The sequence below is a fragment of the Coregonus clupeaformis genome, chromosome 11, assembly GCF_020615455.1.
Source record: "Coregonus clupeaformis isolate EN_2021a chromosome 11, ASM2061545v1, whole genome shotgun sequence".
NCBI classification, from domain to species: domain Eukaryota; kingdom Metazoa; phylum Chordata; class Actinopteri; order Salmoniformes; family Salmonidae; genus Coregonus; species Coregonus clupeaformis.
The window spans coordinates 25,027,294-25,046,378 of record NC_059202.1 but is presented as its reverse complement, the minus strand read 5'-3'; the positions used below and the strand labels follow the sequence as shown (position 1 = coordinate 25,046,378).

The following is a 19,085-nucleotide window of genomic DNA, read 5'->3' as shown; positions in this document are numbered from 1 at the left end:
AGCATCATAAAAGCTGATAGTATTTCAACCACATAAATTATGCATCCAAGCCGAACTGAAATCTTATCAAAAACATGTTGGGTCATTTTAACAGCTTTTAATTTCCTTAAAACCGGTCAAACTGATGTCATTTGGACATTCTGCATGGAAAATCATTCCCGTTTTTTTTTTTTGTTATTGCATTTTCTCCCTGGTCCCTAAATGTCTTTGCTGCCCAAGAGAAGCAGAGATGACAGAGAACTAACTTCCCTGATGTAAACTAGGTTAAAGCATTCATTCTATCGATGTATGACATTATCCTGGTGAGCAAGAGTTTATTTAGTATTCTAGGGCAACAAGTAATGGCAGAAGAGAAGCTGCATGTATCTAATTATAGTCAATGTTGGAAATTATAAGCAGAAACATAGGCCTATCTAAAAGGCCTGTCAAAAAATCTCTGACTGTACAACGCATTTTCTATATTTGCGGATTAGGGTTGGGTGCGAGCCTCAGATTTTCACTTGATCAGATATAGTCGGACGGTTGTGGATGGGTTATTAGCAATTGATATAGAGGTATAACAGACAGTCCCAACTCCCAACACACCACTGTCACTGTTGATGCCAGGGCTCCTCTCAGGCCACACAATTCATCACAACACAACAGCTGTGTGTGCATGCGTCTGAGTGTGTGTGTCTGCCTCCGAGGAATGACAGAGGAATAGCTGTCACTAAGGCCACAGGGGCTAACCTAAAAAAAAAATGTTTCTCTCTCGTCTTTCCTTTCTCTATCTGTTGATGTTCACTTCTCTTTTCTGTGTCTCCTCTTTTATGTCTTCCTTAGGGAGGTTCAGCTTCTGAAAAGACTGCCTAAGCAGCGAGTAGCCATGCAATATAGATGTGATTGATTCTTATGATTTGATTAGAGTAGTTGCTTGGTTTGAGCACTGCTACTAAATGCAATGAATTATATATGTGTCTACATAGAGCTGTAGTGTTTTGATGCGCTCATCTTCCACAAACATTGATAGGAAAATCGACGAGCCTGAATTGGGCTGACGTGTTTGCCTTTGTCTGTTGTGTCTGTTGTTTTGTGTGACCTCTCCCTTTTCGTTGTTTTGTGTGACCTCTTCCTTTTCGTTGTTTTGTGTGATCTCTCCTTTTTGTTGTTTTGTGTGACCTCTCCCTTTTCGTTGTTTTGTGTGACCTCTCCTTTTCGTTGTTTTGTGTGACCTCTTCCTTTTCGTTGTTTTGTGCGACCTCTTCCTTTTCGTTGTTTTGTGTGACCTCTTCCTTTTCGTTATTTTGTGTGACCTCTTCCTTTTCGTTGTTTTGTGTGACCTCTTCCTTTTCGTTGTTTTGTGTGACCTCTCCCTTTTCGTTGTTTTGTGTGACCTCTCCCTTTTCGTTGTTGTGTGACCTCTTCCTTTTCGTTGTTTTGTGTGACCTCTCCTTTTTGTTGTTTTGTGTGACCTCTCCCTTTTCGTTGTTTTGTGTGACCGCTCCCTTTTCGTTGTTTTGTGTGACCTCTTCCTTTTCGTTGTTTTGTGTGACCTTTTCCTTTTCGTTGTTTTGTGTGACCTCTCCCTTTTCGTTGTTTTGTGTGACCTCTCCTTTTTGTTGTTTTGTGACCTCTCCCTTTTCGTTGTTTTGTGTGACCTCTCCCTTTTCGTTGTTTTGTGTGACCTCTTCCTTTTCGTTGTTTTGTGTGACCTCTTCCTTTTCGTTGTTTTGTGTGACCTCTTCCTTTTCGTTGTTTTGTGTGACCTCTCCCTTTTCGTTGTTTTGTGTGACCTCTCCCTTTTCGTTGTTGTGTGACCTCTTCCTTTTCGTTGTTTTGTGTGACCTCTCCTTTTTGTTGTTTTGTGTGACCTCTCCTTTTTGTTGTTTTGTGTGACCTCTCCCTTTTCGTTGTTTTGTGTGACCTCTCCCTTTTCGTTGTTTTGTGTGACCTCTCCCTTTTCGTTGTTTTGTGTGACCTCTCCCTTTTCGTTGTTTTGTGTGACCTCTCCCTTTTCGTTGTTTTGTGTGACCTCTTCCTTTTCGTTGTTTTGTGTGACCTCTTCCTTTTTGTTGTTTTGTGTGACATCTCCCTTTTTGTTGTTTTGTGTGACCTCTCCCTTTTCGTTGTTTTGCGTGACCTCTCCCTTTTCGTTGTATTGTGGGTTCTCTTCCTTTTCGTTGTTTTGTGTGACCTCTTCCTTTTCGTTGTTTTGTGTGACCTCTTCCTTTTTGTTGTTTTGTGTGACCTCTTCCTTTTTGTTGTTTTGTGTGACCTCTTCCTTTTCGTTGTTTTGTGTGACCTCTCCCTTTTCGTTGTTTTGTGTGACCTCTTCCTTTTCGTTGTTTTGTGTGACCCTCTTCCTTTTCGTTGTTTTGTGTGACCTCTCCCTTTTCGTTGTTTTGTGACCTCTTCCTTTTCTTTGTTTTGTGTGACCTCTTCCTTTTCGTTGTTTTGTGTGACCTCTCCCTTTTCTTTGTTTTGTGTGACCTCTCCCTTTTTGTTGTTTTGTGTGACCTCTTCCTTTTCGTTGTTTTGTGTGACCTCTTCCTTTTCGTTGTTTTGTGTGACCTTTTCCTTTTTGTTGTTTTGTGTGACCTCTTCCTTTTCGTTGTTTTGTGTGATCTCTTCCTTTTCGTTGTTTTGTGTGACCTCTTCCTTTTTGTTGTTTTGTGTGACCTTTTCCTTTTCATTGTTTTGTGTGACCTTTTCTTGCCCATTCATCCCATCATATCGCTTTCTCCTCCCTCCCTCTGTCAACCCAGTTGTTTATTCTCTCCATTCCTCTCACCCTCTCTGTCATGCTAGCTTTACTCATTACAACAATGTCACTGCTGCCATGAAAAATGTACGTGGCTCGCCACAAGCAGCGGGAGTGGAGGGAGGCAGGCCCGACCCACTGCAACACACACACAGTCACAGGCTGATGCATTCTCACACACAGTCACAGGGACATATGTGCACACACGCACACAGAAACACCACCTCAAACATTTTAAGCCATAATTGGGCTTCATGTACCAATTATTTATATTGAAATGGCCATGTGAATCCTGTCCAATTAGAACCGATGGAGCTGGTTGGTGGCCATTTTGGAAAACTGGTGCCCTAGAGTTCAATGGCACTTTAGCCAGACATCTTAATTTAGACTTTTACTTGCTTTTTGTAAAGGTTGAATGGTCTCATCATAAAAGCATTTAGTTTAAATGAGTTACCTATCTCTCTGCAGTGTGTGTGTGTGTACATCAGTAATCATGTGCTTAACACTGTTGTCACACTTGAGTGGAGGCATTATCCTGTCATTATCATCGGCAACAATAAGAGGACTGTGTTTGGTGCGTGCGCTTACAGGGTGTATTCGTGTTTGCGTGCGTGTGTTCATGCATGTTTGAGTGTTTATGTTGCTGTGTCTTTGTTAGAGAGAGAAAGACATGAAACTCATCCCTTCTTCCGGTATATAATAAATACCTGGGTCGTGTTAATTTGGCATCAAACGGAAGAAAACTGACCGAAGCAGGGAGGGACTACATTACATGACTACATAATTTTTTCCAGTTTTGCTACGGTGTGCCCTAATGAATACAACCCTCTATTGTAGTTTAATGCTCTCTCCTTCTCTCCTTCCCCATCAGATAAACAACCAGGTCCTGTATGGCCGCAGCCACCTGAACGCCTCGGCCATCATCAAGAGCGCCTCATCCAAGGTCAAGATCACCCTCATCAGGTAAGGCTAGCCTTTGGGACCAGAGGCGTCAATGCCTTTCCTACTGAGGGGACCCCTGCCCCCCTTAGTTTCAAACCGTTTATGCTTGAAGGTGCTCTAAGTCCCACCTACATTGCTGTTTCAGAAACACCTTAGCAGTGTTGTGGTAATCGAAACCAGTCTCAAGACCACATTTTGTTCTAGTTCTATAAAAAATGTATGCACTCACTAACTGTAAGTTGCTCTGGATAAGAGCGTCTGCTAAATGACTAAAATGTAATTTAGAGTGTCTCGGTCTTGTCTCGATGTCGGATACATTTGTACTCGGTCTTGACTCGGACAGTGAGGACTAATTTCTTCCCGATACCAGCTGAGACCAGCCGAGTAAAAAACTCATGTTCAGCTTCCATTCAGTAAGCGCATAAAACCGCTTCGCCAGGCCAAATACACTATATGACCAAAAGTATGTGGACACCTGCTCGTCAAACATCTCATTCCAAAATCATGGCCATTAATATGGAGTTGGTCCCCCCTTTACTGCTATAACAGCCTCCACTCTTCTGGGAAGGCTTTCCACTAGATGTTGGAACATTGCTGCGGGGACTTGCTTCTGTAACCCTCTCACCAGGCTCGAATTTGACTCTCACAATATTACCTTATTTAGAATATCTGAACAGCATGGGATATTAGGTGAGAAGGACATCTCCAATAAGAATCCCTATTGTAAACTTGCTAGGGTGAATGACAAATAGGGTATTAACTTCAGATAGAATGATTATAGACTTGGTTATTATTATAAGGATATGCTTTCCCATGCATTAAATGAAACTGAAAGTAAATGACTCCACCAATACAACAGACATAAGGTTCAATATCTATATTAATCACATTTTCAATGTATCACATCAAAAGAAATAAAAATAATAAACCCCAATGATTTTTCCACAACCCATGTCCAAATTATTTGCAAGCTTGCTTAAACCCTGGGCGTGCGTTGGAGCTCATAAAAAAAATGACGACATACACAGCAGATCCACAGCAAACACCGCTATCAATGCAGCCAGTACTCCGTAGCAGCAACAGACATCCGTTGGAAACCCGAACTCGTTGATCGTCACAAGCAATTCTCTCCAAGTCTTGCACGATGCTAGGCTAACCTCTAGGATGTCGAATGTCTCCACAATGCGACGGCAGCTTCAGTCTCTACTAGGTCTTTCTTAACGAAATAATAAACACTCTCTTATATAAATAAAATCCGGATTTCCCTTAAAAAAACTCTGTAGGTATGGTTTTGTTCTCTCTTTATCGTTTCCTTTGGTCGTTTTTCCTTCACCAACCCCACTAACGTCTCTCCTCTCCCTTCTTTCAACCTTTCCCTCTCTTTTTCTTTCCCAGCAACCAGTCCACTCTCCCATTGGCCACAACTTAACAAGTTACCTCATTGGTCAAAACTTTAACGAGATACGTGGGAAACTTAAACTTAAAAGTAAACCAACCTATTCACTTGTACATTTAAAAAAAACATTGCTTCAAAAGAAATGCATTAATGACATTACAAATCAGGAGCTATTCGATCACCTTTTAAATCTAATACCAATGAATTATAACAAATAAACTCTATACTTGGTTTTAGCAAGGTATTACACCCTCCCCCCACCAAAATAGGCATGTCCTCATGACTTGTAAACATAAGTGAAATGTAATGACAAGTAAATGTGTCAACTCTTAACTACAACCTACAGCTGAGACAAAACTTGTTAGATAATTGAAAATGAGATACATTTGTGTTTCCCTTATCCAATCCACTTGTACAATGTGAGACAATATCTGACAACTGGGGCTATACTTGGAACTCCAGGTTTATCATAGGTAAGTAATACAGGTGCTTTCTTTACTCTCTGAGATCTTCTTATCCCTGGTCCTTCCATTTCCTCCGAAGTTTCCACTTCTCCCTGAACTTCTCGTTCCTCTTCTGTAATCTCTTCAACTGAGTTAGATGCCTCATTATCATCTACTTCAACTCCAGTTGCGACCTCAGCTTCTTGACTGGACTCTTTTACTTCCAGAACTTGGTCTGCTCTTTCAGGTTCCCCTGTCATTTGTTTCCAAACTATGTCTAAGTCCAAGCTAAATGGTTCCGACCTCTCTTCCACTTCTCGGCTTATACAGTTTGTATTTGGCACTTCATACCATACTCCGATGTCCTCATCTTCTGAGTCAAAATCCTTCTCATCTTCTGGATTCTCAACCTCTTCAACTTTCTCATTATTCCGAGGAGTACAGTTTCCAGGCAACTTTTCATTTCCCTTTCTCTTTCTCCTTCTTTGCAGGGTCCTTCTACCAGGTGTTGGTTCTATGTTAACCACAGGTTCTATGCGCACTTTCTGCCCCAGTGGTAGCAGGTGATTTCGATGAAGAATCTTAATGGGTCCATCTCCAATTTCAGGCTTCAAACGAAACACAGGTAAGTTTGACATCTGACTTTCCACCACATATGGCGTAGAGGCCCAGCGATCTGCCAGCTTATGTTTTCCTTGCAGTCCTAGATTCCGTATGAGGACTCTGTCTCCAGGCATAAGTTGCGTGTAGCGGATCTTCTTATCATATCGCTGTTTGTTTTCTTGGTTTTGCTTTCCAGCAGTGCTCTCAGCAAGTTTGTAAGTAGCTTGTAACTGTTTCTTCATATCAGATACATACTTGAGGTAAGTTCTCTCTGAAGAGCTATCACTCGAGACTCCAAAACAAATATCAACAGGCAATCTAGCTTCACGTCCAAACATCAAAAAATATGGCGAATAGCCAGTCGCTTCATTCCGACTACAGTTATACGAGTGCACTAGATGCCCAACATACTGACTCCATTTGTTATTTCGTGTAGGATCAAGAGTTCCAAGCATGTTCAACAAGGTTCGGTTGAATCTCTCGGGTTGCGGATCTCCCTGAGGATGATATGGTGTTGTCCTTGACTTCTCCACTCCAAGCATATTCAGTAGCTCATGGATGAGTCGACTTTCAAAATCTCTACCTTGATCACTATGCATCCTCTTGGGCAGCCCATAATGGATGAAGTACCTCTCCCACAATACCTTGGCGACCGTGGATGCTTTCTGATCCTTCGTAGGAAAAGCTTGAGCGTATCTTGTGTAATGATCCGTAATGACAAGAACATTCGCTGTGTTACTGGAGTCAGGCTCAATGGACAGGAAATCCATACACACAAGGCCCATAGGTCCATCACTTTGCATATGACCAAGCGGAGCAACTATCTTTGGAAGTGTTTTCCTCTGTACACAGCGAGCACAGGACTTACAGTACTCCTCTACTTCCATCTTCATGCGTGGCCAGTAGAACCGGTCTCTGACAAGTCCATATGTCTTGTCAAATCCTAAATGACCTGAGTCATCATGCAGCGACGTGAGAACCATAGTTCTGAACTTCTCTGGAAGAAGTAACTGAGCACGACGAGTCTTGTTTGGCGGATGTGTGATCCTGTACATAACTCCATCTTCCATCTTTAGCTTCTCCCACTCTCTCAGGAGCAAAGAGATGAGTGGATGTTTTGTATTGGTCACCCTGGTGATATCATGTTTATTAAGAGCAACCCACATCTCTCCTAAGCAAGGATCTTCTTGTTGCGATGCAGAAAGTTCCATAGTGCTCAATCTGGGCATGTTAGACGTCAGCATGCTCAGGTTACAGTATGCTTGAGGCACAGCATGCATAGAGGCTCCCAACTGATCAATCACTCTACTATGAGATGATCCAGGAGTTATTCTAACAACATTAGACATCTGGCACATGGCTCTAACACCGGATGCAGGAATGTCTCTCCAATCTTGTTCCACTGCATATTGCTGATGAGGGCGGCGAGATAAAGCATCGGCATCTATGTTCTGCCTGCCTGGCCTGTACTTGAGACTAAAGTCATAGGTAGACAACGCAGCCAGCCAACGATGACCAGTGGCATCCAGTTTTGCGGACGTGAGGACATATGTCAATGGGTTGTTGTCTGTTCTAACCTCGAACTTGACCCCATACAGGTAATCATGTAGTTTATCAACCACGGCCCACTTCAACGCAAGAAACTCTAACTTGTGAGCTGGGTAGTTGCGTTCAGAAGCGGTCAGGCTTCGACTCACAAATGCCACAGGACGCAGACCCTCACCTTGATCTTGGTACAGTACTCCACCTAACCCTTCGCGGCTAGCATCTACATGTAGAACGTATGGCAACTGAGGATCAGCAAAAGCCAACACAGGAGCTTTTGTGAGGTTTTCCTTCAATGTCTCGAATGCCAATTCACACTTTTCATTCCACCTTGATCCAAATGGTTCTGAGTTGTTGAGGTAGGCTTTCACCTCTTCCTTGGACTTTCTCCCTTTCTTGCCTGCGGGAAGATATCCACATAAGAGCTGATTCAGGGGGTAACTCACTTTAGAGTAGTCTTTCACAAATCTCCTGTAATATCCACAGAATCCTAGGAAAGAACGCAGAGCAGTCACAGTTTCAGGCCTTGGCCACTTGGTGACAGCTTCAATTTTTGATGGGTCTGTGGCCACTCCATTCTGGGATATGATATGTCCAACATAGTTGACAGATGTGCGGCAAAACTGACACTTGTCAAGGGACAGTTTTAGGCCTTCACTTTTCAAGCGGTCCAACACCTTGAGCAACCTCTGCTCGTGTTCTTCCAGCGTCCTTCCAAACACGATTAAGTCGTCAAGGTAAACAAGAACTTCGAGTAGATTCATGTCTCCAACTGTCTGTTCCATGACACGTTGAAATGTTGCAGGTGCTCCGGACACACCCTGTGGCATCCTCTCAAATTGGTAAAATCCAACTGGACAGATAAATGCAGTCTTCTCTTTATCTGTGTCACCCATTGGGATTTGATAGTATCCGCTTCGGAGATCTAACACACTGAACCATTTGCTCCCACTCAAACATGTCAGAGCATCCTCCACACGTGGGACTGTGTACTGGTCGGGAACAGTGCGCTTGTTGAGGGTCCTGTAATCAACACACATGCGTATGGTGCCATTCTTTTCCTCACCACCACAATAGGAGATGCATAGGGGCTTCTCGACTCAGATATGATCCCAGAACTTTTCAAGTTATTTAGATGCTTCCTTACATCTTCAACATCAGCTGGAGCCAAGCGGCGAGATCTCTCCCTAAACGGTTTGTCTTCAGTAACTCTGATGGTGTGATGAGTACTCTTTGAACAACCCACATCAAACTCATGTGTTGAGAACACTTCTTTCCGTTCCATCATCTTTTCACATAACCTCTTCTTCCATCCCTCAGGCACTGGAGAATCTCCAAAGTTGAATGAAGAAGACGTCAATTTCTCAGATGAATCCTGCTCTCGTTTCAATGGAAACCCAGGAGCAATATCTACAGGAAACAGATGAGCAATAGGCATACCTCGTTTCAGAGTGATCTCCTTTGTCGAGACATTCCTGACAGTAAGGGTGATTCTTCTAGACGACACAACTGCAACCGTCTGGATTTCAGGCCTCACTAGTAGTTATTCAGGGAACCGGGGTTCTTCAGGCCTCTCTACCACAAGGGTTTGAGTAGAAGGTATCCCAGGAAACTTTGGAATTCCAGTAACTCTCGCCTGCCCACCAGGTGGCAGGGTGACAGGTTTTGTCTGTGCGAACCAGACCGTTCCTCTCTTCTCATCATCATCAGTTGAGCTTCCTCTCATCCTCTCATATGCCTCCTTGATAGCAGGATGAACTTGTAGTGTGCTAAGGAAACCTTCACCTTCCTTTTCTCTGCAAGCAGTCATATGTCTCTTCACTACAGACGTATTTGTGCCGACCAGAATAGACACGTCACCTTTCATGGCCGGATCTGGACATACCAACACAAGTGCTTCAATGGTCTCTGCTACGCCCACAACCGATCCCGAGAACTCAAGCTTGAGCGACAAATAGCCATCATATGGATACTGCTCAGAGCTAAGGCCCCATATCTCTAAGTTTCCTATAGGAATCAATGGCAAATGCGTCAGGTACCTGTCATAAAAGGATCTGTAAAGTAGAGTAATCTGAGAACCACTATCTAGTAAAGCTTTAGTATAGACACCTTCAATCTGTACAGAAACGACAGAACTTGGGCCAACTAAACCTGTAGGTAGCATGTCTTTCATGTCTTCATACTTGTGGCACTTTGTGGAACGTATCTTCACCGGGACGTCAGGCCGCTCCTTTACTGGGTCCCTCTGTAGTTTCCCATAGACCGTTTTTGTTTGATCAGGCGTGTGTTGACTTTCCTCAAGTTCTCTTCACCTTCACAGTTTCTCTTGAAATGGCCATCTTCTCCACATCTATAACAGAACACTCCAGGGTTTCTGTCGGCCTGTGTCTGTTCTTGTGATGGATTTACCCTTTTCTTTTTGCTTTTAAATGCAACATCTGACCTTTGTGTGTCAGAGTGAGCTGCTGTGACGTTAGCAGACATGAGACGTGTCATTTCAATTTTCAAACCTTTTAGCTCTTTTCTCAGCACTTCTATCTCAGTATTAGCTTCTTCACAAACTGTAGCAACAGGAGCAACTGCTGATGACTTCACAACACTCTTCGTTGTGTTCCTGTCTTGAATCATGTCCTCCTCCTCCCTTACTTCCTGCAGCAGCTCAGTAAAGGTTGGTGGATCACGCAGCTTATAGGTCATGCGAATACGAAGCGCAACCATGTCATGTGAGGATGCACCTCTCACTACTTGGCCAATGCGTGTGCGATTCATCTCTGACAGCTCAATGCCTCCTTTTCGATATACAGTGTGCAGCAATTTGTCAAGTCTCAACAGGTAAGCTGAAAGCTTCTCTCCTTCACTCTGGAATGTGTTTCTGAACCTTACCATGAGATCAGGTGCACTTTCGGTGGTACCGAATGCGGTTTCTAGAGCCTTCATGTATTCGATCGCTGTAGCATGGGGGTTTCCGGTCCTAAAGAACCTCACAATGTCAGCAGCAGGCCCTTTAAGACTTTCTATTATTCTCTGTTTTTTCACATTGTCGGTGCACTTCCATTCCTCTAGAAAATGGGTGGTTTGCTCAGCCCATGCGTCATACTCTTCCTCTCCACTAGGAGTGGGCTTCACACCTGAGAACATACGTAGCTTATGGTAACTCTGAGTCTCAGATGGCACATTGTTGCATTTTTCTACCAGTGAACTTATGGCAGTAACCAGTTCAGCGTTGAGGTCAGCACCAGAGGGACTTACCAGGCCTTTAACATCAGCCACAGTCTTCCCTTCATATCTCAGAAAGGATAATAGCTTTGCCTGGAAATCTTCACCCTCTTTCTCAACTGGAGACGTGACTTGTGAAACTACATGTACAGGCCAGGGACCCAACTCTCCAGGTATCCCAACAACACTTGGCACAGCTATTTCGTTAAGGTTGTTTGATATCTCTACCAAAACATACTGCTTTTTACCAGCTGAATAAGAACAACGACCACGCAGTCTAATTTTACCAAAAGCCTTAACATAAGTCAGCGTTTCCAGCAGAACCTCATCAGACACATCATCTGTAACACTGCTAAGGACAACTGCACGATTAGTAGCTAGCTGTTTCTCTCTACACCAGGTAACAATCTCTTCAACATGCATGTTGTAGGTTTATGCCTATACAGCAATGTCAGAAGAAAATTCAAAATGTCAATTCAAAATTGTCAAATGGGGAGTCAAAAATATCCCATCAACAATAACCAAGATCCCGGACGAGCCCCCCAAAATTTAACCCTCTCACCAGGCTCGAATTTGACTCTCACAATATTACCTTATTTAGAATATCTGAACAGCATGGGATATTAGGTGAGAAGGACATCTCCAATAAGAATCCCTATTGTAAACTTGCTAGGGTGAATGACAAATAGGGTATTAACTTCAGATTGAATGATTATAGACTTGGTTATTATTATAAGGATATGCTTTCCCATGCATTAAATGAAACTGAAACAGTAAATGACTCCACCAATACAACAGACATAAGGTTCAATATCTATATTAATCACATTTTCAATGTATCACATCAAAAGAAATAAAAATAATAAATCCCAATGATTTTTCCACAACCCATGTCCAAATTATTTGCAAGCTTGCTTAAACCCTGGGCGCGTTGGAGCTCATAAAAAAAATGACGACATACATAATGTCCCGAAGTCCACCCCACATTTGTAGTTACTCACTACTTGTAGATAATGCCTCAGCAAAATATAGTAGTTCCGTGCAGGTGTCCTCACAAGATCCACAGCGAACACAGCTATCAATGCAGCCAGTACTCCGTAGCAGCAACAGACATCCGTTGGAAACCCGAACTCGTTGATCGTCACAAGCAATTCTCTCCAAGTCTTGCACGATGCTAGGCTAACCTCTAGGATGTTGAATGTCTCCACAATGCGACGGCAGCTTCAGTCTCTACTAGGTCTTTCTTAACGAAATAATAAACACTCTCTTATATAAATAAAATCAGGATTTCCCTTAAAAAAACTCTGTAGGTATGGTTTTGTTCTCTCTTTATCGTTTCCTTTGGTCGTTTTTCCTTCACCAACCCCACTAACGTCTCTCCTCTCCCTTCTTTCAACCTTTCCCTCTCTTTTTCTTTCCCAGCAACCAGTCCACTCTCCCATTGGCCACAACTTAACAAGTTACCTCATTGGTCAAAACTTTAACGAGATACGTGGGAAACTTAAACTTAAAAGTAAACCAACCTATTCACTTGTAAAAAAAAATTAAAACATTGCTTCAAAAGAAATGCATTAATGACATTACAAATCAGGAGCTATTCGATCACCTTTTAAATCTAATACCAATGAATTATAACAAATATACTCTATACTTGGTTTTAGCAAGGTATTACACTTCCATTCAGCCACAAGAGCATTAGTGAGGTCGGGCACTGATGTTGGGCAATTAGGCCTGACTCGCAGTCGGCATTCCAATTCATTCCAAAGGTGTTCGATGAGGTTGAGGTCAGGGCTCTGTGCAGGCCAGTCAAGTTCTTCCACACCGATCTTGATAAACAATTTCTGTATGGACCTCGCTTTGTGCACGGGGGCATTGTCATGCTTAAACAGGAAAGGGCCTTCCCCAAACTGTTGCCACAAAGTTAATAAAAACGACGAATCCGTTGTTACTATGTCAAACAGTTTTGTTATATTTCAGTCTTCTTTGATGTACACTACCAGTCAGAAGTTTGGACACACCTACTCATTCCAGGGTCTTTCTTTATTTGTACTAAGACATCAAAACTATGAAATAACACATATGCCTACAAATAGCCTACTAACCAAGACCATGGTAGTCACCTGGAATGCATTTCAATTAACAGGTGTGCCTTGTTAATTTGTGGAATTTCTTTCCTTCTTGATGCGTTTGAGCCAATCAGTTGTGTTGTGACAAGGTAGGGGTGGTATACAAAATAAAACATTTTTACTGTTTGCCTCCCACAAGCATTCCAGCACAGGTTTCTTCCAACGTGGATAACTAAGTTCATTTTGTGACTCACTGCCTTGACAAGATGGCTAGAGATCATTGGGAAGCTACTCCTACGTACCATTATGCACTACAGAGGTGCCTGTATGTTGAGTTCTCATTTTAAAACAAGTATGTGCGTAGGTCAGTTAGCCTACATATTGCACCTACCATCCTTCGTTTGTGCTTCCTTTGAACAGTGAGCAAAGATGGGCTATTTTGATACCATCCTTTCTCAGTGTACCAGCAGTCAAGTACCTCCCTCCATTTATTTATTTCTTCCCTCCTCAGTGGTGCCAAAGACCCCGGCGCTCTGTAGAAAAAAAGGTATTGTATCCTTGGAGATGATGTTGTTAGAACCAAATGTAAGGCTGTCCACTCCTATTTCTCTCCCTCAGCCAACGTTGACAGAACGCGGATGTAACATTTTGACACAAGCATTAGGCAGGCGGCACTACCGCTCTCCGTCGTCTACACACTATTACCCAGCAACGTCTAATGAACCCCACGTACAACGGTGACCTTGGTGTAATTTGGGGTGGAGAGGGAAAGAGGAAGAGGAGGGAGTGAGAAGGGAGAGATGGAGGGAGAGGAGGAGAGGGGAAGGAAAGAGCGAGGGAGGGAGAGGATGAGGGAGGTGCAGGGAAGGAGCGAGGCAGAAGAGGAGAGAGAGAGAGGGAGAAGAGGTGGGAGAGTGGACTGAAAGAGGGAGGGTGACATTGTGACCACCTCTGCTTGAGTCTTGTGAGAGAGAGAGGCCTGTAGAGTCTCATTAACTGGTCTTTAATATCAGTCCATTCAAACACCAGCTATGAAGCCAGCTACTGACTTACTACGTCCCAAATGGCACCCTGTTTCCTATATAGTGCACTACTTTTGACCAGGGCCCAGTGGGGAATAGGGTGCCATTTGAGATGCAGCCAGTGACTACGCTCACTTGCTCCGGCTTATTACTAATTATTTCTGGCTCTAACACTCTCTCTGCCTCTCCTTCTCACTACCTCTCCCTCTGCCTCTCATTCTCTCTACCTCTCTACCTCTTCTTCTCTCTGCCTCTCCTTCTCACTACCTCTCCTTCTCTCTACCTCTCTACCTCTCTACCTCTCTACCTCTCCTTCTCTCTACCTCTATACCTCTCTATCTCTCCTTCTCTCTATCTCTATACCTCTCTATCTCTCCTTCTCTCTACCTCTATACCTCTCTACCTCTCCTTCTCTCTACCTCTCCTTCTCTCTACCTCTATACCTCTCTACCTCTCCTTCTCTCTATCTCTATACCTCTCTATCTCTCCTTCTCTCTACCTCTATACCTCTCTACCTCTCCTTCTCTCTATCTCTCCTTCTCTCTACCTCTATACCTCTCTACCTCTCCTTCTCTCTACCTCTCTACCTCTCCTTCTCTCTACCTCTCCTTCTCTCTACCTCTCCTTCTCTCTACCTCTATACCTCTCCTTCTCTCTACCTCTCTACCTCTCCTTCTCTCTACCTCTATACCTCTCTACCTCTCCTTCTCTCTACCTCTATACCTCTCTACCTCTCCTTCTCTCTACCTCTATACCTCTCTACCTCTCCTCTCTGCCTCTCCTTCTCTCTACCTCTATATCTCTCCTTCTCTCTACCTCTATACCTCTCTACCTCTCCTTCTCTATACCTCTCTACCTCTCCTTCTCTCTGCCTCTATACCTCTCTACCTCTCCTTCTCTATACCTCTCTACCTCTCCTTCTCTCTGCCTCTATACCTCTCTACCTCTCCTTCTCTCTACCTCTATACCTCTCTACCTCTCCTTCTCTCTACCTCTCCTTCTCTCTACCTCTATACCTCTCTACCTCTCCTTCTCTCTACCTCTCCTTCTCTCTACCTCTATACCTCTCTACCTCTCCTTCTCTCTACCTCTATACCTCTCTACCTATCCTTCTCTCTACCTCTATACCTCTATCTCTCCTTCTCTCTACCTCTCCTTCTCTCTGCCTCTATACCTCTCTACCTATCCTTCTCTCTACCTCTCCTCTCTGCCTCTCCTTCTCTCTACCTCTATACCTTTCTACCTCTCCTTCTCTCAGAAAGCTTATTTTTTCCTCCCTCTCTCTCCATAGCCCCCCCCGCTCTCAAACCCTCCGTCTCTTATCCTAATCTCTTTCTCAAACTCTCTCTCCCTCATCCATCCATCCCTCTCTCTTTCCCTACCCCCCTCTCCCCCATCTCTCTCATCTCTCTCTCTCCCTCCCCCCACCCCCTGCCGCCTGCCTTATTATCTCTCTGAGGAGCACACAGAGCACAATGGTGATGCAGCACTTCATTTCCTCCCCTCGCCTCTTCTCGCCGCTCGTCGCCATCCTTTAGTCCCTTTAATTGAACACAGCGGGCCAGAGCCCAATCGCATATTAAAACACACTGCAGACCGGGGGGGGGTGACTTGTGGTTACTGACTTGACACCAGAGTATGTGAGTGGAGCTGGAGCGGAGCGTGCACAATTTGACTGGAGCACGGAGCAAGATTCCCAAAGGCTGGAGCGTCGGCCTTTTCGCCCGCTCCAATAGCGCCCCTTGCTTTAGCTACTGTCATGAGTTCAATAAATAGTTTCATAAAGAAACTGATAAAACACACAGGTGCTAAATCAAGGTGACTTACAAAGATGAGAACCAAGAGCAAGAGAGGGAGTGCGGTGATGTACAGTGGTTCCTCATTTAAAAGTTGCATCATACTGTAGCACAGCTTGCAGGATGCTGCAGTATGGTACAGCAAGTTACAGTGCATGATGTCACAGTATTTTACTGTCAGCCATTGTTGCCGTTAATGCTCGTTGAAACCACCAGAGGGCATCTTTGAGGGTGTCTTTTTCAGAAGCTTGTTGGCACTTGCTTACTTTCCCAAATAATCCTACAGAGGTCCATGCAGGCCAGACGTTTTGATTGCTATACCCTATCTGAAAGAGTATAACAAGTTAATTAATTTTGTTGACATGAAGCAATCATAGCCTCAGCTACTATAGCACAGAGAAATACATTTTAAAACATGCTATTCTGTTCTTTTGAAATAATTTGTCTTAGTATCATGTTTTTTTTTATGACCTTCCTAAACAAAATATTAATGGATTTATTTGTGATTGTGTATATTAAATTGATTTATTAGACTGGCGGCTATTGGTAGGCTACTCCTTGAGTCCAGGCAATTCTACTGTTAATATACATTCTGCGCAGCAGACCTTCATGGTGTTTTGAGGATGAAATGCTCAATAAGTTTTTGTCTTTTATGATATTTATCTTAATGTAGGCCTACTGCTAGAGTGTAAAATACACATATTTCGGTAAATTCAGTGACAGGTGGGTTCAAGGTTTTTATTGAAATGAAGTTATTGAAATGACATGGAGCCTAAGAGTCCTATTTACTGTAGCTGTATTAGCGTAATTTACGTATTGGCATAAAGGCCTACTTCAATATACAGTATGTCAATCAAGACATTAATTTGTGCATGTCATCACACAGCATACAAGTCATCCATGTGTTTAAATATAGTGAAGCATTTTAGTTATAAAACGAAATAACAAAGGGAGCCTTGAATAATTAAACAATGAATAAACCGCAACATGTCAAAGCGATTGAATTCAGGAATGCATTTGGCTGTTTTTAATATTGGCTGTACTAGAGACTTTAAAACCTTGTTTTGTTAGAACAGACTATATGGGATTGATTATAATGTTGTTGTTTTTTAGTTTTTTGTATTTTTTTGTATTTTACGCCCTTTTTCTCCCCAATTTCGTGGTATCCAATTGGTAGTTACAGTCTTGTCCCATCGCTGCAACTCCCGTACGGACACGGGAGAGGCGAAGGTCGAGAGTCATGCGTCCTCGGAAACACAACCCAACCGAGCCGCACTGCTTCTTGACACAATGCCCGCTTAACCCGGAAGCCAGTGTGTCGGAGGAAACACTGTACACCTGGCGACCGTGTCAGCGTGCACTGCGCCCGGCCCGCCACAGGAGTCGCTAGTGCACGATGTGACAAGAACATCCCTGCCGGCCAAACCCTCCACTAACCTGCACGACTCTGGGCCAATTGTGCGCCGCCCCATGGGTCTCCCGGTCGCGGCTGGCTGCGACACAGCCTGGAGGATTGATTATATATATTTTTAAATTATTATTGTATTTGTTGTGCTGTTTATACTGTTAGAAATGTATCTTAATTAAATTGATTTAATATTATGGTGCATTTTACAGTAGCCTATTTAGGCCTCAGGGTTTCCGTTAGGAAAATATGGCGTCGGGAGCAGGCCTAGGCTACTAAGCGACTGCGAGTGAAGAGCAAAATAATCCTACCATTTCCACAGCCTAATTGTAGGCTAACCAATGTTGGTGAAACCATAATATGGAGAGGAAGTACAAAACCAACGACGCTAGACGGAGAGGAATTTGCTTAAGCAAAAGGCAGTTTATTAAACACAGAGATAGCTGGTACTGCTCAAGCTACATGCATGGGATCCTGCTAATTAACATGCATGGACCCAATCAATTGCCTCTTATGGAGACAGTTGAGAAGGATGGATAAACAGAGTTACAGCATTATTTTATACAATGTAACAATAAGGAAGGGGTCCTTCTTCTAGTCCCTTGATTGGTTCCCGAGGCGTAGGAGGCGGGTCTGCTCTGTCCAGAGTAGAAGCCCCATTGGTGCACGGCAGAGTCCTCTGCCCTTGGCACCCGACCAGTAGAAAGAAGTGGAGTTTGTGTGTGTGCGTCCACAGAGAAATGTGTGTGTGAGTGTGTGTATGTCTCAAGGGAAACTCGTGGGGAGCAACAGTGATTGTGGCCTGTGGCGTGGGTGTTGTCCTTGACAAGATATGGTCCTCTGTCCATTGTTCTTGCATAGGAACAGCATTGATTGAAAACAAGCTCCTAACACAAAATGGGTCATGCACAACATTTTAGTCAGACCAAGCTATAACATTTTATATTTACTACGACAAATCCCCCTCTTCACGTCTACTAGACGTGATCCATTAATTATGTTGGCATTAAGCATAGTTGAATCAGTCTTAAAAGAAAAACAATAATGAAGGAAAGAAAACAAAACTAGCATACTAATTATATGGCTAGTTAATTAAACAATGTTAGTCCCCCTCTAGTGCACGATTAAATACATCAAAGCTGTTATTCAAATTCTATTTCATCTTCATTTTGGTGTCAAATTTTGGTTTTGGCTGCTCAATCAGCCCTGACTTCTGTCAGTGATCTAGAAGGAGTGGGGGCTGGTGTGCAATGAGTTAGATGGTGCCAGGGTGCGCCTGATTTACCTCTGACCTGGACTGAGTGTGAAGTAACCTCCTTCACTTCGTGACGGTCCAGTCCACCTGGGTTCCAGCCACTTTCTCTTGTGGACTTTTACCCTCACCCAGTCTCCCACTTTTACCTTCAGTGTCAGCGTACTTCCCGACAGCTCCCCTCTTGGGCCTTCTGCGCCTGAGAAGAGAGTGCTGCAGAAAATTCCGTCAATTTCATCACATAATCAGTCATTTCTATCTGTTGTACATCAAGGGAGGGCATATGACCTCCCTCCCTTGGTGGACCTATGTTAATTTTGTTCCTGCACAAACCTTTGTTATTTTAGCTTTAAATGTTTGGTTGGGACTGTGGATGTTACTGAACCGAATCTGTGCATGATTCCGAATCTTACCTCCACCTTTTTCAGGTGTTTGTTGCTACAATGTGTGGTTGTCAGATCTTATCTGCCTTGGTATACCATATCTGGGTATTAATTTAGTTTGTAGCCACTTAATGACTGACCTATCATCCTCTAATTCTGTAGTTTTCTGTAGGAATTGCCTCTACCCATTTTGAAAACCTGTCTACAGTTTCTGTCATGTGAGGGTGCCACCAGATGTGTGAAACCTTTTGGAGGGTTTTAAACTTCCCCTCATGT

General features: G+C 43.4%; 1 protein-coding gene across 1 annotated transcript in view; it reads left to right on the top strand.

Annotated features, from left to right (window-relative positions):
* Nucleotides 1–19,085, top strand: part of LOC121577422 (inaD-like protein) — a 240,065-nt gene that overhangs the window by 171,876 nt on the left and 49,104 nt on the right. The window contains exon 31 of the mRNA XM_045223383.1: nucleotides 3,612–3,703. Coding sequence (XP_045079318.1) covers nucleotides 3,612–3,703 — 92 coding nt within the window. The remainder of the gene's footprint in view (nucleotides 1–3,611; nucleotides 3,704–19,085) is intronic.